The sequence below is a fragment of the Branchiostoma belcheri genome, unplaced genomic scaffold (genome assembly GCF_001625305.1).
Source record: "Branchiostoma belcheri isolate BF01 breed outbred unplaced genomic scaffold, Haploidv18h27 scaffold52, whole genome shotgun sequence".
NCBI lineage: Eukaryota > Metazoa > Chordata > Leptocardii > Amphioxiformes > Branchiostomatidae > Branchiostoma > Branchiostoma belcheri.
In genome coordinates, this window is record NW_017804154.1 from 1,983,849 (window position 1) to 2,003,613 (window position 19,765).

Consider the following 19,765-nt stretch of genomic DNA (forward strand, 5'->3'; position numbering starts at 1 on the left):
CTGAATTTGCTGCCGGCCTACTCTCCAAGCAGAGGTTGTGGGGGAATGATCGTTACATTTTTATATATGGCCGTTTCTTTTTGTCCTGACCCCCACCACCCGTCGGTGGCCGCGGAGCTTCTCTGGCTAATGGATACTGCCTGGCCAATTTGATACTGTCTTTTTGCCACCGAAAGGGATCTGCTTGGAGATTACTGCCGGCCCTCCTCCAAACTCCGACGCATATAAATCAATAGTCCGTATTTACAAACCGGTTTTTCTGACCACTCTCCAGTGTCACTGACGAAAGGTAGTGGATGTAACCTGAAACTTTATTTTTGAAACGTCGCTTTTTGAAAAACCGGTTGAAACCGCTAAATATAAGACTGGTATGAACGGGGTGTTAGTCTCCGTGCAGAACATTCTGCGTACGCGGTTTATAAGCGTTATTAGAAGTGACATTGAGGTATGTTCCCACTTAGGTTATTGTCGCTACCGCAGTACTAATGTGTTCCTGTGATTGCGCCATTTTGCACCATGCTAATGTCGAAATTATGGGACGTTTTAATACAGTCAATCTCGGGTGAGTACATTTGTGTGCCCAACTTCTTCTGAGACTATCTGTATGTCTTACTATTTATTACATTTGCTGTGTATTTGTATGTCAACGTATTTTCATGTCACTACACTATATGTACTATATTTTAATAATGACTAATCGTATTTTATTGCTAATCTGATGATGCAGAATTTTAGACAGCTGTACATGTAAATTCAACAAACACAATTCAGGAGTTACTCCTGCCATGTAGCCTCCATAGCATGCCAAAACTAGAGTTCCACGATCTCATACCTTCGCCAAATGATGTTAGCTTTTATGATTAAGAAATTATAGATTAGTCCCCCTAATTATGCAAATAGGATCCTCAATTGCATGAATTATATCTGTTGATCATATTCTCCACCAAAAGACAGTCTTATCTTAACGAAGAATGCCATGATGACATTTTCTCATAAATTATGCAAATGAGGTCCTTATTTGAATAAGTTATGTTTAATTATGTTCACCTAAACTTAACTTTCAAACACCCCAAGTATAAAATTCCAGGCAGTAACCACTATGCAATTATAATATTTTCTCATTAATTATGCAAATTAAGTTTTCATTTGCATAATCGATATCTGCCTGTGTTTCTCTCATTCTTAATAACATATGTCACAAGCTTGAACTTCCTATTATGGAATACAGCTGAAAAATAGAATTTCCTCATTAATTATGCAAATTACATCCATATTTGCATAACTGTAATATCATTATGTCAAGCATCGCTCAAGCTACCTACATACCAAAAATCACGATGATCCATCAATCGGTTCTTCAGTTATCCCCCTTTAAACATTTGTCCTTTAAACCCCCCTGCAGTTCTAGAGCAAGCAACTAGGGGGCTCAAACTCATGTCACGTCATCCCCAGCACAAGAGCTATCTACCATCTAAATTTCGTCACCCTAGCATGTCTGGATCATGAGATATCAAAACCGGAAGTTCTGCTGCAGTACCATGACAAGCCGCCAGGTGGCCCAAAATCTAATCATTTCTAGGTCTCATCAAGACCTACCCACCTACCAAGTATCAAGACAATCCATCAAGACCTTCTCAAGTTATCGTGTTGACAGACAGACAGACACACACACACACACACACACACATACACGAACGCCCCTGAAAACATAACCTTCTTGGCGAAGGTAAAAATGTCCCTGTATTGCAGAAGAGAATTGTTCTGAGAGATAACCTGAGGACAGCTGTTCTGCCTACCATGAGTTCTCTCAGCTGCTTCCCTGACAAGCCCCCGATCCCCAGGTCATCATCATCACCCTGGCTTCCTGCTCGGGCTGCATCCGCCAAAACCTGCAATGTTAACAACATATAAACTTAAATATGTAGGCCAAACTTAACTGGAGGAGGATATCAGGCACAATGGAACCGGATATGCAGATAATATTATGCACCTCATAAAGAACACTTGTTTTCTTCTTGTTACCAATGACAATTGGAAATGTTGCTGCATAGTTTCTGATGCCAGACAAAACATGTGTGGCTATTACGAGTTGTGGATAGACAACAGAAACCAATAAGCATTTGCATTTCTGGAATGGAAACTCCTCTGGCTAATGGATACTGTCTTGCCACCGAAAGGGATCTGCATGGAGATTAGAAATGAGTAAGGACTAAAAGGATTTGATGTAGTACATACCTTTCCTTGGTGTATGAAGAACTCATTATATCCGTCCAACAGGAGTCCATGAAGCAGCCAGGCTGACAGTTGCTTGTAGAGCACCCCATGACAATAGTACAGCATTCTGAAAGAAGGGAAAGTTTCATCCTTGGTAACAACTATGATACTTTTCAACATAGCTAAAACATTTGAGTACATAAAATACAAGAATGGGCATCATACATGAGTTTGCTTTGTGACTATCTACTAACTTCTAAGGCCATGACTCACAACTGCTACAAATATGGGTTTATCCTCAACTACAATTCAAAGTATGTCCAAAGAATCTTGACGGTGAATAGGAATGTAACAAAGTTACATGTATACAGCAACAGTCTTAGAACAGCAACTCAAGACAGTTAAAGACAGCTCAGTACAGTTTCCTTTCCTACTTACATCTCCATGGCATTCCTGACTTCTGGCATCCCACAGAAAGAGTTCTTGTGCAGGATCTCCAGGATGTAACAGCCATGTGCTCGCTGGCTCTCCACTTGTCTGATTACTGATGCTATGGCTGGGAACAGCAGCTTGTACTGGGGACACCAAAGGCCATAAATGCAGTGGAGAAGAGTTTTGAGCAAGTAACAAATCAGAGATTGAAATATTTGTATTTTTTGGGGAATTTTTTGTTTTGTTCATTGTGATCATGAATTTCTCTGTTCATGCACATAGCCTAACCTTAGAATTTGCAGTAACATACATTTTGTAATGTAGTGTAGCAAACTATATACTATGAAATCCTTTGGTACCAATAATGCCATGTACAAGTACATGTACCTGTACATACATATTTGCTGAAGATAAAGGTACTTACCTGCATCAGTTCAGTTTGGACATGAAACACCGTCAGCTGAGGATCCTCAAGGATCTAACAAAAAAGTAATGATGTTAAGATTCTCTATAGCAGGCTGTTATAAAAATTGATGACTGAACTGATTGAAAAAATTGATTGTATTCTGAAGGTTAACCCCAGCCCTACCTCCCGCTCCAGGGTGAGCAGTGCCTGTCTGTAGGGTTCCAGAACTTTCTCCACTCCACTGCAGAATGCTATCAGGTACAGGCCATGGAGGTCTGAGGTGTGAGCTTATATCAAAAACAATTTAAGTTTAACATGATTCACCACCTCAGAAGTAATTGAAACCTTCATTAGAAAAGCCACCATTTTGCATTTATTGATCATGACATTTGTTCTGATGTGTCACAAACCTTATACTAGTAGGAATATGATGCTTCCCTTACAGAAAACGAACATTCTAACGTCAAAATTTTAGCTCAAGCAACACAAGCATCTGCTGCAGCTACAATATTTGCAAGGCTCATTGGGTTTTCTAGTGACAGATGCCTTAAAGTTAACTCTTATCATGCCACAAACACGCCGGTGTAATTGTCCTTCAGCATTACATATCAGCTTTGTTGAATGACCTGACACAAATAATCTTCGCACAACTAATTTGACCAGACGTACCTTCTTCTGTGCCAGGATGAATAGGTGCTCCCCCATACTTTGCTGTGAAGGCTTTGAACTTCATGTAAAAAGTGCCAAGTTTGCAGAGTGATGACAGGATCTCTTGCTCACTGGGATGGATAAATGGTAGATCTGGAACAACCTGGAAAAACAGATGTGACAGATAAACTGCTTCAGTTATAATCTCCAAGCAGATGTTGAGAGAAGATGGAGAGAAGGTTTATAGTCGACACAATGTGGTAGTACTCTATGCATTACATAGATGTCTAAGCATATTGAATGACATCTCGTTAAATCTTTCCGTTCCTTGATGTACTAGTTATATGCCGATTAAACCAAACCTGTTCCTATAATTTGGCTATTTCTATAGTTTGAGATATTTATCCGTTCGCTTATAACGCCCCCCTCCCCCTTCCTTGAATGAAAACAATAAATTCAAACCAACCTCCAAACTACCGTCCTTCTCTACAAATATGTTACCAGGGTATCCGCTGAGTGCCAGCAGCACCTCGTGAAGCATGTTGTAGACGTTTGACGGGTACTACTGATGAAAAATGTACATAATTGTCGTATCCAGCTTTCAAAATTACAACTTGTGAATGGCGGGCGGGAAATCCCGATAGCTGACCTGTGATTGGTCGAGCGAAGGTAAGTTACGTCACTTTCAACTTTGACCTAAGTTGATTTCAAGGGAATCCCTGACCATGTCCAGATCGGGGTTTCGTATATATTGATTAAAACTGAATTATTGACTGAAAATTGACCATTTTTACCATCAGTGTTAATTTACAACCCCTGACAATTGAACTGTCTCTTTGAAAGCTAGAATTAATTATGCCTTGCCTGTAGATGAAGTTCTTGTTAATTACTTCTAAAGAATGAACACTCTTTATATAGCTATGAAATCATGTTATATTATTATGTTGCTACATGTAGGTGAGGTTACTACTTTATTCAAGTCTTTCCTCATCTCCCTGCGTTAACTTTAATTGTCTTCTCGCTTGGTGAAAAACAAGTACACTCGGCCCTTTTGGAACCAGACCCAGGCTATGGATTTACGCATAAGGTACTGTAGCTATTGTCATGTGCAGGCGCAACCGTGGACCACAACACACTTCCAACAAATCGGAATAATCATTAACATGACTTGTTTGTTTGTTTGTTTCTTTGTTTGCTTTCTTGCTTTTGTTTGTTTTTTGTTTATTTGTTTGTTTGTTTGTTTGTTTGTTTGTTTTTTTACAGAACTCGAGAAATGGTTGTGATATCTTAATTATATATAGAGTGTCAATAGATGCGGGTAGTGTCAACAAAACGAAACACGTTTGATTGTAGACCTCTTAACGGCTTTTTATGCTACAAACTTTATTTTTGTGAAGAATATCATGAACTGATATGATCTATGCAGATGAGAATCCTTACAACACGACAGTCTTAAATGTTAAATACATACGTTGGCGAAGGTATGGCTCTAGCCTAAAGTTTACTTTTTCGATTCCCCCACTCCGCCTTGTTATTTGCGAATTTTCTTTATTCAAATCCAAACCTCTCCAGATGCATTTCCATGGCATTTTCACAAACCCCTAGCCTAACTAAATCGTGCTCCTGACGGCCACCCGCCCCTAAGGTTGCCGCCCGCCTCTTGGGGCGGGGGTCATTAACTCCGAGAGCACAAGCTACACAACCCCCCTATTCATTTGCAATTATTGGTTCGTCCTATTCTAACTACGTTGTACTCATCGTAGAAGCAAAATGACACGCCTCTTCTTACTCGCTTTGGTCGGTCTTAGCGCCGTCTTCGGCCTAACTACGTCCGTACCAGTGGCAAGTCGGGAAGATTTTCACCTGTGGGTGAAGGAGAACGGGAAGACATACCATGACGAGAAGGAGTTCGAGCGCAGGTTTGCAATCTTCCTGCAGAACGCCCAGGAAGTAGCCGCTCACAATGCAGGCGGACACTCCTACCAACTCGAACTCAACAAGTTTGCCGACCTGACATTCGAGGTTAGTGTACACTCTGTCTTAATTTTCGTTATTGTGTGTCTACGGTATTCATAAAGAGGTAAGGTTATGTGCAAAGTTTCTATCACAATCGCCTGTCTGATACCTTTATCATTACTCTCGTCAACGAAAAAAAAAAGGTCCCGGAAGTGTTCCCTTTATTCCGTGTCCGACTTTGCTTGATACGCCTGAGTTGATTGTTAGATTACAACGATCTACGTCAGCCATTAAAAATGTATCGTTTGTTTTCTGGTTCAGACTTGCTCAACTTGATGTATTCCATCTTAGTCATTAAAAAAGTCACTAACGGTAGAGCAGTCTTGTTACATCCGAGAAAACAGATATCACGAGACGTAATTTAAAGTTCGATGACTTTTGAACTGTGACATTTACATACGGGCTATAAACAACTCAGGCGTGTTGACTAACTCTATCGATACAGCACTCCTGTACTTGTACTGAAACGTGCCATGAACATAAACGTTTAACATCATTGGCCCTTACATAGTCACTATTACGTCTTCAATCCTTGTCTCGTGACATAGACAGCTGCAAAATGAGACGGGCTATTTAATTTTACCATGGGAATTTTTATTTTCTATTGAACTTAACACTGCGCATTTTAAGCTCCTTTTTGCCAATTTTCAGCTAAATGTCAAGGTTACTCTCGAAATGAAATCTGAAACATGAAGTAATATTCTTAGTATGTGCTGTCTGTGCTCTAACACTGCTGCTGCACGCAATTTGTGTATGTACCATTCCTAAAGGTGTCGGACACTGACGTATTCCGTATCACACCAGGAATTTCGGGATATGATTCTGATGACGACACCTCAGAACTGCTCAGCCACAGGACAGAAGAAGCCGAGGGTCCAGTCCCGGGTCGGGCCCGTCCCAGCGAAGAAGGACTGGCGGGACAGACCCGGTGTGGTGTCCGGAGTGAAGGACCAGGGCCACTGCGGGTCCTGCTGGTCGTTCTCTGCAACAGGTGGGTGAAACAGGATGCGCAATAAAATAACCTGGGAAGGGCGCTCTTGGTGTGATAATCAACTCTTGACTTTGGCGTTTGATTATCACAAATGTATTTTTGTATTGGCGTAAGGTACATATACCTATTGGTAGAATTGGAACGCATGCGCGCAAGATATAAAAAAATATCTTACAAAAGTTAAGTTTCAGTAGGAAAGATTTCCCTATCTTGCATCATAACCATTCAAGGCGAAAAATAATTCAAATCCTTGCTGCTCTGATACTTTTCTCAGGTTGTCTGGAGTCGGTAACTGCCATCACGTTTGGTGCCGCCATGAATCTCTCTGAGCAGCAGCTGATCGGCTGTGCGCAGGGCTTCAACAACCACGGCTGTGAGGGAGGCCTTCCGTCACAAGCCTGGGAGTACGTCAAGTGAGTGCTGAAATGACTAGTATTCCCACAAAATGTCTGGTGGCTACGTGGAAGCCTGGACACCCTCTTCTGTCATATACAAATAGGACAGCTGGATATGACAGCAAAATGTTGTGGTGGGAATATCAAGAAAATACGTCAGTCTAAACTGAGGTCTTAATTGTAATCTTCTCGCTAGGTAGCTACATATTCGAGGTGCGTGCGTTTTGCTTTAAATACTGTTTTGAGAGGAGTTAACATTGATTTTATATATATCATGATCACTTTTTCAGGTGGACCCAAGGTATTGAAAGCGAAAAGGACTACCCTTACACAGGCAAGGATGGTAAATGCGCATTCAACAGTAGCAAGACGATTGCTTACGTCAGAGATGTCGTCAACATCACCCAGGGAGACGAGGACGGAATCCTTCAGGTGACGTCACCGTTCTTGTAGCATTCATCTATTTCTTACATCCATATACGTACATAAATTTAATGATATATCAAATGTATTATCTTGTTGTAAGAGGCATGATAACAAGTTGTTCATTTTCACCTACAGGCAGTTGGCACGCTGAATCCTGTCAGCATCGCATACCAAGTTGTTGCTGGCTTTCAGCATTACAAGAAGGGCGTGTACTCCAGCAAACTGTGTCACCACGACCAGGAGCACGTCAATCACGCTGTCCTGGTCGTGGGGTACGGCGAAGATGAGTCAGGTTGGTCAGCGATGTGACCGTATAAGCTATTCTTGTGTTGTTTTTGTGAACGTTACGTTACAAATGTTTATGAACGACTCTCGTATAACGTCAACAGAGCTAGAGGGACATGCGTTTAACATTGAGTTTTGAAAAGTCAATTTATTAATGCGTTGTACATGTTTCGTCACAGGTGTTCCCTACTGGATCGTGAAGAATTCCTGGGGACCCAAGTGGGGCATGGACGGCTACTTCTGGATCGAGCGGAACAAGAACATGTGCGGGCTGGCGGAGTGCGCCGCCTATCCGCTGCCTCCTGATGACAAGTGATGTGCGGCCTATTCATGCAACATTTTTTACTCCGAATATATTGTGGGTAGACGGTTTTTCGTGTTCGCAGTCAAAACACTGGGTTCCCTTTGTTTAATCGGCATGCAATTTTATACGTCGTCTGCAGGCAAGCCTGTGTTGGTGCACGTGTCTTTATTTTACCGTTGCTGTCTTCGCGGTCAGTCATATTTCACTATGATAGTAGTTAATGTGGCTGTTGTGTATAATGGTTGCGAGTATCTTTTGGGATTGTGGTTTGCATCTACTGACCTTGTCAAATGAATAATATGTAGTAAATGAAAGATATTGTTATGAAAACTGACTTTGTTCATCTTTTTAGATTGTCGTGTTGTTGATTTTATGTAGTCTGTGTTTACACTAGTCAGTCTGCAACTGTTTCCCCAAGGGGGGCGGCAAACTTCTGGGCAGGTGGCCACCAGGAGCGCGATTTATTTTTAGTCAGGCTACATTATTAGACCAGGGTTTTAGCCATTTTTACGACACGTTGTTACCAGTTGTTAAGTGATCACACACTGTTTACATACACTATACTGTTCTCAATCTGCAAAAATAAAACTTCACAGAGAATTGTCGCCTATGGACACTTGAAATAATTTGTGGGTGCGGGACTTTGTGTGTATAGTGTCAAAATTCCTATGCGTATTTTTGCGTTTTTTTCTCTCGAAAAGTTGGGTTAAGTGTTTGAAGAGATCTACGATTGCGAAGTTGTTATTTTTGTCACAAATAGAACAGAAAGCAGAAAGAGGATGTTGACCGGTACCTATATGCCTCCTGCGGATTTCATTAAAAGTGCAACCCCTGGAAACTCGACTGACGTCCACAGTGACCTTTTATTTGTGACCTCTGTGTAGGCGGAAGTTCACGTTACCGTTGGTTTCCATACAGTTTCGTTTGTAACTTTGTAATCAGCTTTATTTGGAAAAGTACTTTTATATGATGCTGACGATATATTGACTTGTAAGTTATTCTTACGTGGCTCGCAGATGCTTTTGTAGGTCCCCAGATAGAAATCAAGGACCTTCCTTGCAGAAGCGTAAGAGTCATCAAGACATTCGCTCACTGATGCTGTACACAAGCCGTCCTGGATTTGGTATGGCAGAACAGGAAATAGCCACAGGTATGTATAACCGAAGTTGAGCAACATTTCAAACCGGATAAACCTGCAGCTGTGCATGTCTTATCTGTAGTACAAGCTCCGTCCAAACGGATAAGAGGAAGCGGACCCACGATATCTCCCAAAATTGCCTTGACATCACTAACCATCCAGACATCGTTTTTGAAACTGAGGGACTCCCATGCGTTGGGACTGTTAGACACAACTTCCAAGGTGGTCAAGAATGCTAGTTATGTGCAATAGTGACACATTTACCATTATGCTGACGAATAGGTTGGGGAGTCTCCGAAACTGACATTTTATTGAGATAGTCAATAGAGAACACATTGAATCCGCTTGATCATTAGGGAAGCTGCTCTCAACAGATCTAGATGGGGACATAATGTGAACATATTTAGGAAGATGTATATAACTGTAAATATTGCAGATACATGTAAAAGGTTTGTTTTTATCCTGTACGTAGATGCCCCCGAAAGCAAGACCGAGGACAGCAGCCAGTACGAGTACGACTTGTTCATCTCCTGCCATGTCAAACAACTACCATGGATTATAGAGGTGTTACTCCCTGCCTTAGAAAATCCCCCACTTTCCTTGAAGGTACGCATTCTGTTTTCCATGCGTAGGTTTTCCAACGTGTCAGTTACTGTGGTATCACATGATGTCATGCAACCCCGGGCATTCGCAACCTTAACGTAGGCGTTAGAAGAAGTTCCATGTCCAATAAAAAGCGAGATGTGACATGTTCTACTTCCTGTTACGCTTTCGTGCAGGTTTACGTGTTCGAGAGGAATTCCCTCCCTGGCGAGGTGATCGCTGACGCCCTCACCACGGCTGCACACACAAGCCGCAAGTCCATCCTGGTCTTCACAGAGGACTACCTGGAGGGGGAGTGGAACCAGTTCGAGGCTAACATGGCGCAGGCCACCAGCCCAGGTTCGTGGAAAACCGAGCAATCACATGGTGGAACGAAGTCACAGTGTCACGGTGTCTGTTTTGAGTCGATCACGGTTTTGCACTGCATGTTTTATTTATCTACACCTTACCGCATATACCGCCACGCCCATTGTGCACCAACTTGATCATGAAGAGTCTTGTATAGTATATAGAGATAGCAATCATTCTCTCCTAAGTTGGTCAATATCTTGGCACAACATGTGTGCTGTCAGAAACAACAGGCGGTGACACCAGATTTTCGAGGGGGCGGGGTGTTATGTGGTGGGGACGGAGGAAAGTCTTCTATACACAACACGCCATTCAGTACGTACGTGTCTGTAATCTCCCCACCGTAGGCAGCAACACCCGCTGTATCCCCCTGAAGCTACACCCGTGCGAGATCCCGGACAGGTTCCAGAGCTACCACCCGCTGGACTGCACCAGTCCGATCATGAGGAGGTTCTTCTGGTTCAAACTTCTCAAGGCGTTGGACTGTGGGGTGGACCATCACGCGCACCTTCTTCAGATGAAGTGTAAGGCTGTAAGCTATAACGTTACACTAACGGTTACATAACGTTACACTCGATAACTCGTCCAGAGGTATGTTAGTAGAATTTAGACGATTGAAAATGTGTATGGAAAGTAGCTCACGGGAATACCCCTCGTTAGTGGTGACGTCACATTTCCCTTGCAACGAAGCCCTCACTCTCCCGACCCCTTTTCCTGACCACCTGTTACGGTAACTCCAAGCAGATGTAGGGACTCCGCTCAGTTTCGAATTCGGTGTTTTACGCGTGCTTTTGTACGTCTGTGTTTGTGGTGCATGTTTTACTCTTCGCCTTCGCCTAAAATCGAAATACTAGTAGTAACAAATGTTCCACTGATAAAATGACGCGTGAAAGACTGAGAATGAGCGGAATCCCTACATCTGTTGGAGATTACTATTGCTGTACGTCTTAACGTAATGCTTTACGATTTTACCTGTCCCTTTCTACAGATCCGTTTCGGACACCTTCACACTAACAAGATGGACCTGTTAACCAGGACACCGACTGTATATGCCTGTACATAGCTCACCATTTGACATTTGTCACCGTCTGCTGATGTCGACCCTATAAAGTACCCCATTGGTGACATTCAACTACAACTACATAATAGACATAACATGATAGAGATAAGTGTTACGTGTAGTTAGTAATGCCTGGCCATTGATCGACTATCATCCTCCTCAGAGTGGCAGATTAATACGGAACGCGTCGTCAAGTACATTACATGCACTTTTAATAGTTGGCACGATTGTACATTATTTATTATCGCATTAATATTTTTGAACATCAACATAATCCCACGACCTTGTTGTTGGATTCACATTGGATTATACACATTATATGTTATTGGGTGTACATTATTTCATAGATAAGCCCAACGGGGCTTGGTGCTATTAGATACAGGATCGTCATCTTGCATTAATTCAGTTCGCATAACTATCATTATTGATATTAGTTATCATTTACTCCTGAAGGAAATTAAAATCGGATCTCCTTGATAAAAATCTCATTATTGTTTTCTTTCGTACTTTTTTTGCCAAAAGAACGATGAAAATCGATCAAATGACAAATAGATAGTTTGCCGTTGGTCATATTCAATAGCTCTGGACACCCTGAGCAAAAAATAAGACAGTTGAAACTTCTGATAATAAGTCCGGCGTCTAAAGCAAGATAATGTTTTATGACACCCTTGAAACAACTTGGATTCTCACCAATCAAGAGCGGGGTCCCTGCAAAGTAGTGGAAAGTTGTGTTTCATATATATAAGACACCGACACCTTATTCAGTCCAGCTTGCACTTCGAAGTTCGCCTGTGTTTATACAATCTCTCACTGCCGGGTTAATGACCCCCAGGCCACCGTCAACTTTTGAGCGCGATTTACAACTTTATCCTTGGCTGCGGTGTAATTTTCCATCACACTGTCCGCCGTAGGTCACAAAACATTACCGGTACAGCGAATGGAATTTTCCGATATCACCTACCGATTACAACAGACTATGCCGACCGGTACTCTATTTTCATTCTCCACAGTGTGTGCATGAATCCCGCTAAGTTTAATAGTATTATATGATTTAGCTCTATGGCCAAACTAATGTTTAGTAGAAAAGGGAAAAGAATAAAAAGTTTTATTATAAATGGCAAAAGACCTTTTCTCAATCAATGATCATCATCAACCCACCCAGTGACACTTATTGCGGTACCGTGCGTCCTGTTTGATATCACATCCGGGAGGACCAGATACTGTCGATGTGTACGGAAATTTCCACGAAGTATAATGACACATCCACGCGCGCCTGGTTGCGAAATGTTAGATGTTTCGCAATGTAGCCCGCAAGTCTTTTGTATATGTCCCATAGGTGATAGGTAAAGTCCACAGTAAGTCAGAATCACGTGCGGTAATTATGCAAATTTCTTCCGCCTTCATTCCTCGCGCAAGCGCCAAGGATTTCTCGGGTCGCAGCAGGTTACCACCGCATCAAAACATAAAAGCTGACATATGGTATAAAATTGAAAAACAGTTCTTAAGTCTAAATACTTCCATTCATTTCTTCATTTCTATATACAACTAGTCTGCGTAACAGTTACTGATATTTTATTTTTACAAATTTCTCTTCTTTTTGTACAGTATCGTCTGTCTACATTTTTGGTACGTTTTGCTGCCGTTAAGGGTAGTTCGAAGTTGAAAACGATATATTCCCTCCCAATTTGGTAACAACAAGGAGTTGTACATGGCGACTCCACCTGTGATAAACCAGCCTATATATGGCTTACCTGAATCCTCGGTGAGTACTGCGACTTTCTCAATGCCTCAGGCAGGTCCTGGTAGAGTGCTTTTGTGATCTGACATGTTTTTGCCTCGTATTATTCCAGATTGGGAACCAACCAGTGAAGGTGCTTCGCGTCAAAGTGATCGCAGGGGTTAATCTCGCCAAGAAAGATATCTTCGGTGCCAGGTGAGAATGTCTACCGTTACGTTCCTTCTGGAGCAGTGAAAATAATACAGGGTACATAGTGTCATAACGTAGATATTACAAGGAAACCCACTGCAGTGTTTCATTGGCGCTAAGATGGCCATACCTTACTGACTGTTGTGGTATTTGATCGTGGGGAGGGGGTCTGGAGGAGGGGCGTGGACCAGATATAATATTTTTAAGGGCCTTGGCACCCCATGCATACAAAAGAGGACAGGGTAATCACATATGACGTCCCGGTACAGACACGGAAACGTCTTACAAGTACTAGTATGATACGTTATTGTATGATTTGCATAAACTGAATCGAAATTGAACATTCATGGTTCTTGAGATATTTATAGTTCCTACACTGAACACCTGCACCTTCTGACGCCCAACAATGTTTTAGAAAGGAAATCCAGTATATAGTTGTCATACATGAAATGAAATGTAAAATATGCTTGTACACAGCAGTATTTAAAACTTGTTGTCTATGTTATGTATTGTTTATTTTGGTTACATGCATTTCAGTAATAATCTAGTAGTGATCATTGTAACAGTGATTGTTTATAGAAATACATGTTAAGAATTTCCAATGAATTGTTAATAATAACGTTGACTTTCCCTCTGGTGCAGTGATCCGTATGTACGAGTTCATGTGTACCAAGGCAACGATCCGGCGGAAGGGGAGGTGGTTATGGTTCAGACTAGAACCATCAAGAAGGTAAGCAGGCAAAGTTTTGGCCCTATTGCCAACTTGTCATTTCTTGACCCAAATTTCCTGCATGAGTCTTGACAAAATATGCAAGAGATTGAGTTTGAATGGACTGTATTTCCTGATTACCTTGGGATATTCCTGTTGCTGACTTGATGCTGTGACTTGCATGATCATGATGACAGGTGTTTTGAAGACAGTAAGTGTGTCGTTGTTTTTGATGATGCCTCAGGGTTGGAGGCATTTATTGTTGCTGTATATATCTACTTTTGGACAGATTCATGTTCACATCACTACCGAAATCAATGAGATTTTCATGCCTATTTCATACCTGATAATTAAGAATTAGAGTAAAATGTTTTGGCTATTCCATGTAAGCTTATGATTAATTGAATTTGTTCTTGTTTACCTTCAACAGACCCTGAACCCAAAATGGAATGAGGACTTTTACTTCAGGGTAAGCGTACGTAGCCTTCCTCTAACATAGATGGCCTGTGGTTGATCGGGTCTGTACAAAATGTGGCCAGTTTGTATGTGAATGTGTTGTACTTGTAGAGATACTAGTAGGGGGAATACGTATTAACTTATTCCTGTGGACCTGAGATGAACGAATATGTATTTGGAAGAATAAAATAGAATATTTTCTAAAGATGACTACCCGGTATACATTTTATGTATAATTGATGAATGTGAAGTGATGAAAATACCTTTTTGATGCAAACCCTAATGGCTTATCTTTTGATCAGCTTTCTGCATGAGGTGAGTCTGATTAAGAGCAGCCATAGGGCATCCTCCAACAGACAATTTAGGCTGGGGGAAAGCTAAATCAAACATTTGCCCAAGTCATTTTCATATCACCCACACATATTTCTTGGAAAGAAAACTCCTGTACCCTAAGGTTGCACAGACGTTAAATCCTTGTGGCCTGTCTCTGTTGTTTGTAAAGCAATTGGATATTCATGTCTGTGCTCTTACATGACCCTTCAATGACATCACTTTTGGCCGGTCTCCAATTCTACAGGATTAGTGGTTGTAAAAAGGTGTTCCTTGTTTGTTGAATTGTTCTCTTGGACTTTACTGTTTGTTATGTTTATGCATTATTGGGAACTCATGATAAAACATGAAAAGGATGATAGTCCTCTCAAGATGGGAGAAAACTTTTTTAAAGATGCTTACAAAAGACTTCACTAAGATTATAATGTATAATTTAAACCTTTGGCTTTATAATCAATAATGTTCCAATTTAGCCTATTTTATGATTAACAATAGCTAAAATGTTTTATTTTAATAGAGAGATCAGAGGTGAAAATTTATGGATCTTATATTTTAGTGATGAATGCATCAATTAGTAGAATGAAGAGGTCAATAGTACATTCTAGTCTTGATATATGGACATATTGCTACTGACAAGAACCATCTGTCGTAGTTAAGGGGTTTTGTAAAAGGTTGGGCAATTTAGTTACTGTACAACTTATAGAATTATAAGGATATCTGCCAAATACATTACTGACCTACTGAGATACAAATTTGATACATAATTCAAATTGATGATTGATTTTCACACAATTTAGACCCTATGGACTATTATTAACTTGTCCTAAAGGCAGTTTTCTTTTCAGTTAGGGATAAATCATAATGTTTTATGAACCACCTAGTCCTCAATCTCGTGAAGAGCATTGCGCATGTATTCTCCAGTACAGGAAGTAATCTGGCACTGCCGAGGGCTGATATTAATGCCAGGGTTATTTTAACTATGTCCAAAATCCACCTTAGCCCCCGGGACAAAACGTCACCTTTATACATGCTGCCCCATGTTAGGCAAATAAGGGGAAGCAGAGGCTGTCACAAGCCGCATGCAGCATACAGGAAGTGTTGTTCTCTACGCAAAGTGCTCAGTGTGGCGAACAAATTGTAGCCTTAATTTTAAATCAGCCAAAGATTGCCCCTAAAAGGAAATGATGCCTGCAGGCATTTTCACATGAGTGGTAATATTCAGCAAGTTGTGGTAAGGCACTGTTAAAGCAGGGCATGCGTTACATGACTATTATCAGTGGCACTCTTGTGAAGTTGTGTTTTTGTTTTTACATAGATGTAATATGCATGTGCTATGTTGTGCATGATTTTTTCTGGTGTGTAATTGTCTATGCTCACATGATACCATATTAAGCAAATCGCATGGACTTCAGGGTTTGGATACTGGATCTATTTGGAACACTGTTTTCAGTAGCAAAGCTTTTAAGCTCATAGATTTTCTGTTCTATTCTAAGCTTAAAGGAAGAAATGATTTTAGATCTAACATAAATAATACATCTCTACAAAAACAAGAAAATAATAATGAATACCTTAGCCAGCTAGAAAATATACTAAGTTAGTATTTTTTTTTATGAATGCTGTTACTGTTTGATTGTGTAATTGGAAAAGTCTAGAGGGTACTGCCATATGACAGCAATATGAATTACATTTGGTTAATCTAATTAACTGATCTCAAGTATGCCTGTAGCCTTGGGTTTGTCACGTTTCGTTTTGGCTATTGTTTGCCTAGTATGTGCCGATGAGATATGTTTCCTATCAGGTGTATATATAATGTAAGGTATTTGATGTCAACAGTGCTAGATTTATACAAAAAATTATGAAGAATTGCTTTTATTTTATGCAATCAAGGTTTTTGAGTTTTCCATGTTCTTCCTTTTCACAACATTTAAAAAATCAACAGTTTGGTTGAGGTCAACTTGACTGATATGCAACTTAGTAAAGTAAACAGCAAGATCATTATGTGCCAAATAACTAGTATTAGAGGGCACTTTGATTGTGACTTTCATTTATCATTGTACAGGTTGATCCAAGGTGTCGTCTGCTGTTTGAGGTGTTTGACGAGAATAGAGTGGTAAGCAACCTGCAGAACCTTGACCTTGTATATTTTTTTCTAGTTTTGCTCATCTACATTTACTGTACATTCATTTTACATTAACTTGTTTCTTTCTAACCAGTTGAAGTCTATAAAACATGATCTAAATTGTAAATAGCTAAATTCTGATGAGGATCTGAGGTTTTGAGAATGAAGTCAATAAACTATTGTAAATGAAGTACATGTATTGTTGCAGCTCTTTACATCTTGTCAATATATTACTTAATTTCATCTGTTGTGATGTTTCAGACAAGAGATGATTTCCTCGGACAGGTGGACTTGCCACTCAATAATCAAATCCCTGTAAGTAGCAATTTATATTTCCTATTCTGGACCGGTTCCATAGTCCTTTTCTTTCCCTCTTTTCAATTTCTTTCCTCTTTTCTTTCCACATTGTTTCTTTATGATTATGAACTGTCACAGTGTGTATACACCTGTATAACATTTATGACAGTATGTATACATACTATGTAACATAGGTATGATACTAGGACTGATCACATGTTTTATTGTTACTTAACAGACAGAATATCCTGACAGAGAGAGGCCATTTTCCCACAAGGATTATCTTCTCCGACAAAGAAGGTAAGTTGACTGTGTACAGTTACCTTTAGTTACATGTTTTTGCTATGCTAAGTGATAACAGACTTTATGCTGTGATAGATATCTATAGATGTAGATACTAGTATTAATAAATAACATCTAACAGTCCATTAACCCTAACATCAGTCCATTGTGTTTTGCAGAACCTGTGATGACTTTACAAATTTTATCATACAATAAGTTATATCTACAGTACTACTAGTCAGTGTCACCTCACATTTTCCACAGACTCAGTCATGGCATAACTTGATTGAAATGAGAACATTATGTGCCATTCTAAAATTTTACATTTTTTTCCCTCATCCTGATTTTTACCTGATCCAAATATATAGGGGGAAGAACAAGTGAGTTAAGTTTTGATTTGGGCCCACAAATCAACTTCTCTATCATGTTATGTTAACATCATTTGAAGTTAATTTTTTACAGATTTTATTTATAGCTATGTTGTATTCTCCTACTTAGATATCAAACCAGGCAAGAAAAACCTGTTGTAAAATTGGTTACATTCTTTTATGCAGCAAACAACCCTGCACCACGTATTGTACCTTTTTGATGGAGAAATTGATGTGTGTTCTAACTTATAAAAAGCTGGTGGAAGCACACTTCTCAGGGTTTTTGTGGGCTTAAGGTTTGCTTGGGTGACTAGGTGAAATATCAGTTGGGTGGCCTGTATGTGTGTGATGAAATATTAGACATATTGCCCTTTTTCATTGTAAAATTACACTTGTATTTTCTTTTTTCATTGTAGAATTATATTTGTGATTTGCGACTCTGCAGCTGACTGATGATGATGATGATTATGGTAATTTTGGGGAATGGAAAGGAGGAATGTTAAATAGAAAGTGTTGAATCTGTTATTACATCTCAGTTGTGTGTATCTTCCTCAGTACAAAGTCCCGAGTGAGTGGCCACCTGCGGCTGAAGTTGGCGTACGTACCACATGTAGGATGGACAGAGGGGCAGCAGCAGCCCAGCTCAGAGGGGCAAGAGGACAGGGATGAGGTGCCAATATTTATCAATGTCCAATCAGACGTTATTGACACCCAGTAACCAAGGATTTTACAAGCCAATGCTTAGGGCAGTACTCAGTATTCTCTACTTGGTATTGCCCTGAGGAAGCTGACAGAATGGGTTACTGAAAAATTGGCTTGTAAAATCCCAAATAAATGTGAATAAAGAACTTTGTTATACATACCGCTTACCAACCTGATAAAATTATTCACAATTATTCTCCTTTGACCACTTACTTGCCCAATTTTTGACTTGAAAATAGACAAAAAGAAAAAGATAACCTGTGCATATGTATACTGGCTGAATACTTACTTCTCCAAACACACATGATGTTAATGCTGACTTGTGTCCTGCCTGTAGCCTGGTTGGGAGATTGTGGACATGGATACAGAGCCCAGACAACCCCAGGTGCAGGCGTCCTCCCCATCTCAACCTGCCATGCCTCAGGGCTGGGAGGAGAGACAGGACGCAAACGGCCGGACGTACTACGTGGACCATAACACCAGACAAACAACCTGGCATCGCCCTTCCATGTGAGGAAAGAATCACATCATACTTCATGCAAATGCAAAAAAACAATATGGTATATTAAGTATACAAAAATAATAAAAAATACTGGTTAACTTGTAGCAATAGTTCTTCATTCATCTGGACAGCAAAAAAAACACTATTATTTTACCAAACTTTGAGAAATTCAAGTAGGGAAAAGTTATGAAATAAATAAAGAAAACTTTTTTTCCTGTCTTTTGTTTCTGTGATCAGTAGCCAAGCCCCAGCAGGGGGGCTGACTCCACAGTCTGCAGCCACCACAGCCTCGACTGCACAGGAGAGCAACAACCGGCAGGCAGCGCAGATCTTCCGCCAGAGACGACAGATCAGCGAGGACATGTCCACACCTGGCGGGGCAGGTGCGGCGGCTGCAGCTGCGGCGCTGGTGGAGCTACCTGCACAGGTACGCAGAGGGGGCACTTTTCATTTCATAACCAGGCTTCAAATACAAGGTGGGGAGTATTCCTCCTCTCCTTTGAAAACATTTTGCAGTGTTGTGAAAGATAGACAAGAATTTTTTGGTAGTGATTCCTTTCGAAGTCTCTCAGGATTTGTATCAAAGCAGCAGAAGTAGACATGCACGTGACTATTGCCGGTCAGAACAGGTTGTTGTTGACATCACCACCTGTTTCACAATCCTCCATTTCGATATGCTCTCAGCATGAGGTTTTTGCTGAATAATAATAGGAAGTGCTACTTTAAGCACTTTTAAATATTACTAGAATTGTTACTAGTGAATTCTTTCATCAGTGACAACTTGGAAGGATAAGGATACTAACCTCC

At 40.5% G+C, this 19,765-nt stretch overlaps 4 protein-coding genes across 5 annotated transcripts in view; 3 read left to right on the forward strand and 1 right to left on the reverse strand.

The window, feature by feature from the left end:
- LOC109480750 (gamma-tubulin complex component 4-like) overlaps positions 1-4,373 on the reverse strand; it is a 29,967-nt gene extending 25,594 nt beyond the window's left edge. The window contains exons 1-7 of the mRNA XM_019783032.1: positions 4,167-4,373; positions 3,722-3,863; positions 3,236-3,339; positions 3,071-3,124; positions 2,653-2,789; positions 2,236-2,341; positions 1,797-1,889 (exon numbers count right to left, since the gene is read on the reverse strand). Coding sequence (XP_019638591.1) covers positions 1,797-1,889; positions 2,236-2,341; positions 2,653-2,789; positions 3,071-3,124; positions 3,236-3,339; positions 3,722-3,863; positions 4,167-4,241 — 711 coding nt within the window. The 5' untranslated portion in view covers positions 4,242-4,373. The remainder of the gene's footprint in view (positions 1-1,796; positions 1,890-2,235; positions 2,342-2,652; positions 2,790-3,070; positions 3,125-3,235; positions 3,340-3,721; positions 3,864-4,166) is intronic.
- Positions 4,374-5,439: 1,066 nt separating this feature from the next.
- Positions 5,440-8,476, forward strand: LOC109480828 (pro-cathepsin H-like). The gene is made up of 6 exons (XM_019783152.1): positions 5,440-5,722; positions 6,521-6,707; positions 6,982-7,120; positions 7,393-7,534; positions 7,664-7,820; positions 7,993-8,476. The coding sequence occupies exons 1-6, from the start codon at positions 5,471-5,473 to the stop codon at positions 8,127-8,129; spliced, it is 1,014 nt and encodes a 337-aa protein (XP_019638711.1). The 5' UTR covers positions 5,440-5,470; the 3' UTR covers positions 8,130-8,476.
- A 641-nt stretch (positions 8,477-9,117) lies between these two features.
- On the forward strand, positions 9,118-11,728 carry LOC109480695 (myeloid differentiation primary response protein MyD88-like). The gene is made up of 5 exons (XM_019782927.1): positions 9,118-9,267; positions 9,728-9,861; positions 10,035-10,197; positions 10,554-10,730; positions 11,195-11,728. Exons 1-5 carry the CDS (start codon positions 9,213-9,215, stop codon positions 11,218-11,220), a joined length of 555 nt encoding a protein of 184 aa, XP_019638486.1. The 5' UTR covers positions 9,118-9,212; the 3' UTR covers positions 11,221-11,728.
- A 1,166-nt stretch (positions 11,729-12,894) lies between these two features.
- LOC109480785 (E3 ubiquitin-protein ligase NEDD4-like) overlaps positions 12,895-19,765 on the forward strand; it is a 20,325-nt gene continuing 13,454 nt past the window's right edge. The window contains exons 1-10 of one of the 2 annotated variants that reach the window (XM_019783089.1): positions 12,895-13,028; positions 13,117-13,199; positions 13,836-13,923; positions 14,333-14,371; positions 16,748-16,798; positions 17,069-17,122; positions 17,343-17,404; positions 18,310-18,424; positions 18,794-18,966; positions 19,196-19,385. In XM_019783089.1, the coding sequence (XP_019638648.1) occupies positions 12,975-13,028; positions 13,117-13,199; positions 13,836-13,923; positions 14,333-14,371; positions 16,748-16,798; positions 17,069-17,122; positions 17,343-17,404; positions 18,310-18,424; positions 18,794-18,966; positions 19,196-19,385 (909 nt within the window). In that variant the 5' untranslated portion in view covers positions 12,895-12,974. The remainder of the gene's footprint in view (positions 13,029-13,116; positions 13,200-13,835; positions 13,924-14,332; positions 14,372-16,747; positions 16,799-17,068; positions 17,123-17,342; positions 17,405-18,309; positions 18,425-18,793; positions 18,967-19,195; positions 19,386-19,765) is intronic. The other variant, XM_019783090.1, reaches the window with a different exon arrangement.

What these genes read in the sequence shown, in the direction of transcription:
- LOC109480828 (XM_019783152.1), top strand. Translation starts at nt 5,471, where the DNA reads ATGACACGCCTCTTCTTACTCGCTTTGGTCGGTCTTAGCGCCGTCTTC. An exon ending in CAAGCCTGGGAGTACGTCAA is followed by an intron (nt 7,121 to 7,392) that starts GTGAGTGCTGAA and finishes TCACTTTTTCAG; the next exon opens with GTGGACCCAAGGTATTGAAA. An exon ending in GTACGGCGAAGATGAGTCAG is followed by an intron (nt 7,821 to 7,992) that starts GTTGGTCAGCGA and finishes GTTTCGTCACAG; the next exon opens with GTGTTCCCTACTGGATCGTG.
- LOC109480695 (XM_019782927.1), top strand. Translation starts at nt 9,213, where the DNA reads ATGCTGTACACAAGCCGTCCTGGATTTGGTATGGCAGAACAGGAAATA. An exon ending in GGCGCAGGCCACCAGCCCAG is followed by an intron (nt 10,198 to 10,553) that starts GTTCGTGGAAAA and finishes TCCCCACCGTAG; the next exon opens with GCAGCAACACCCGCTGTATC. An exon ending in GCACCTTCTTCAGATGAAGT is followed by an intron (nt 10,731 to 11,194) that starts GTAAGGCTGTAA and finishes CCCTTTCTACAG; the next exon opens with ATCCGTTTCGGACACCTTCA.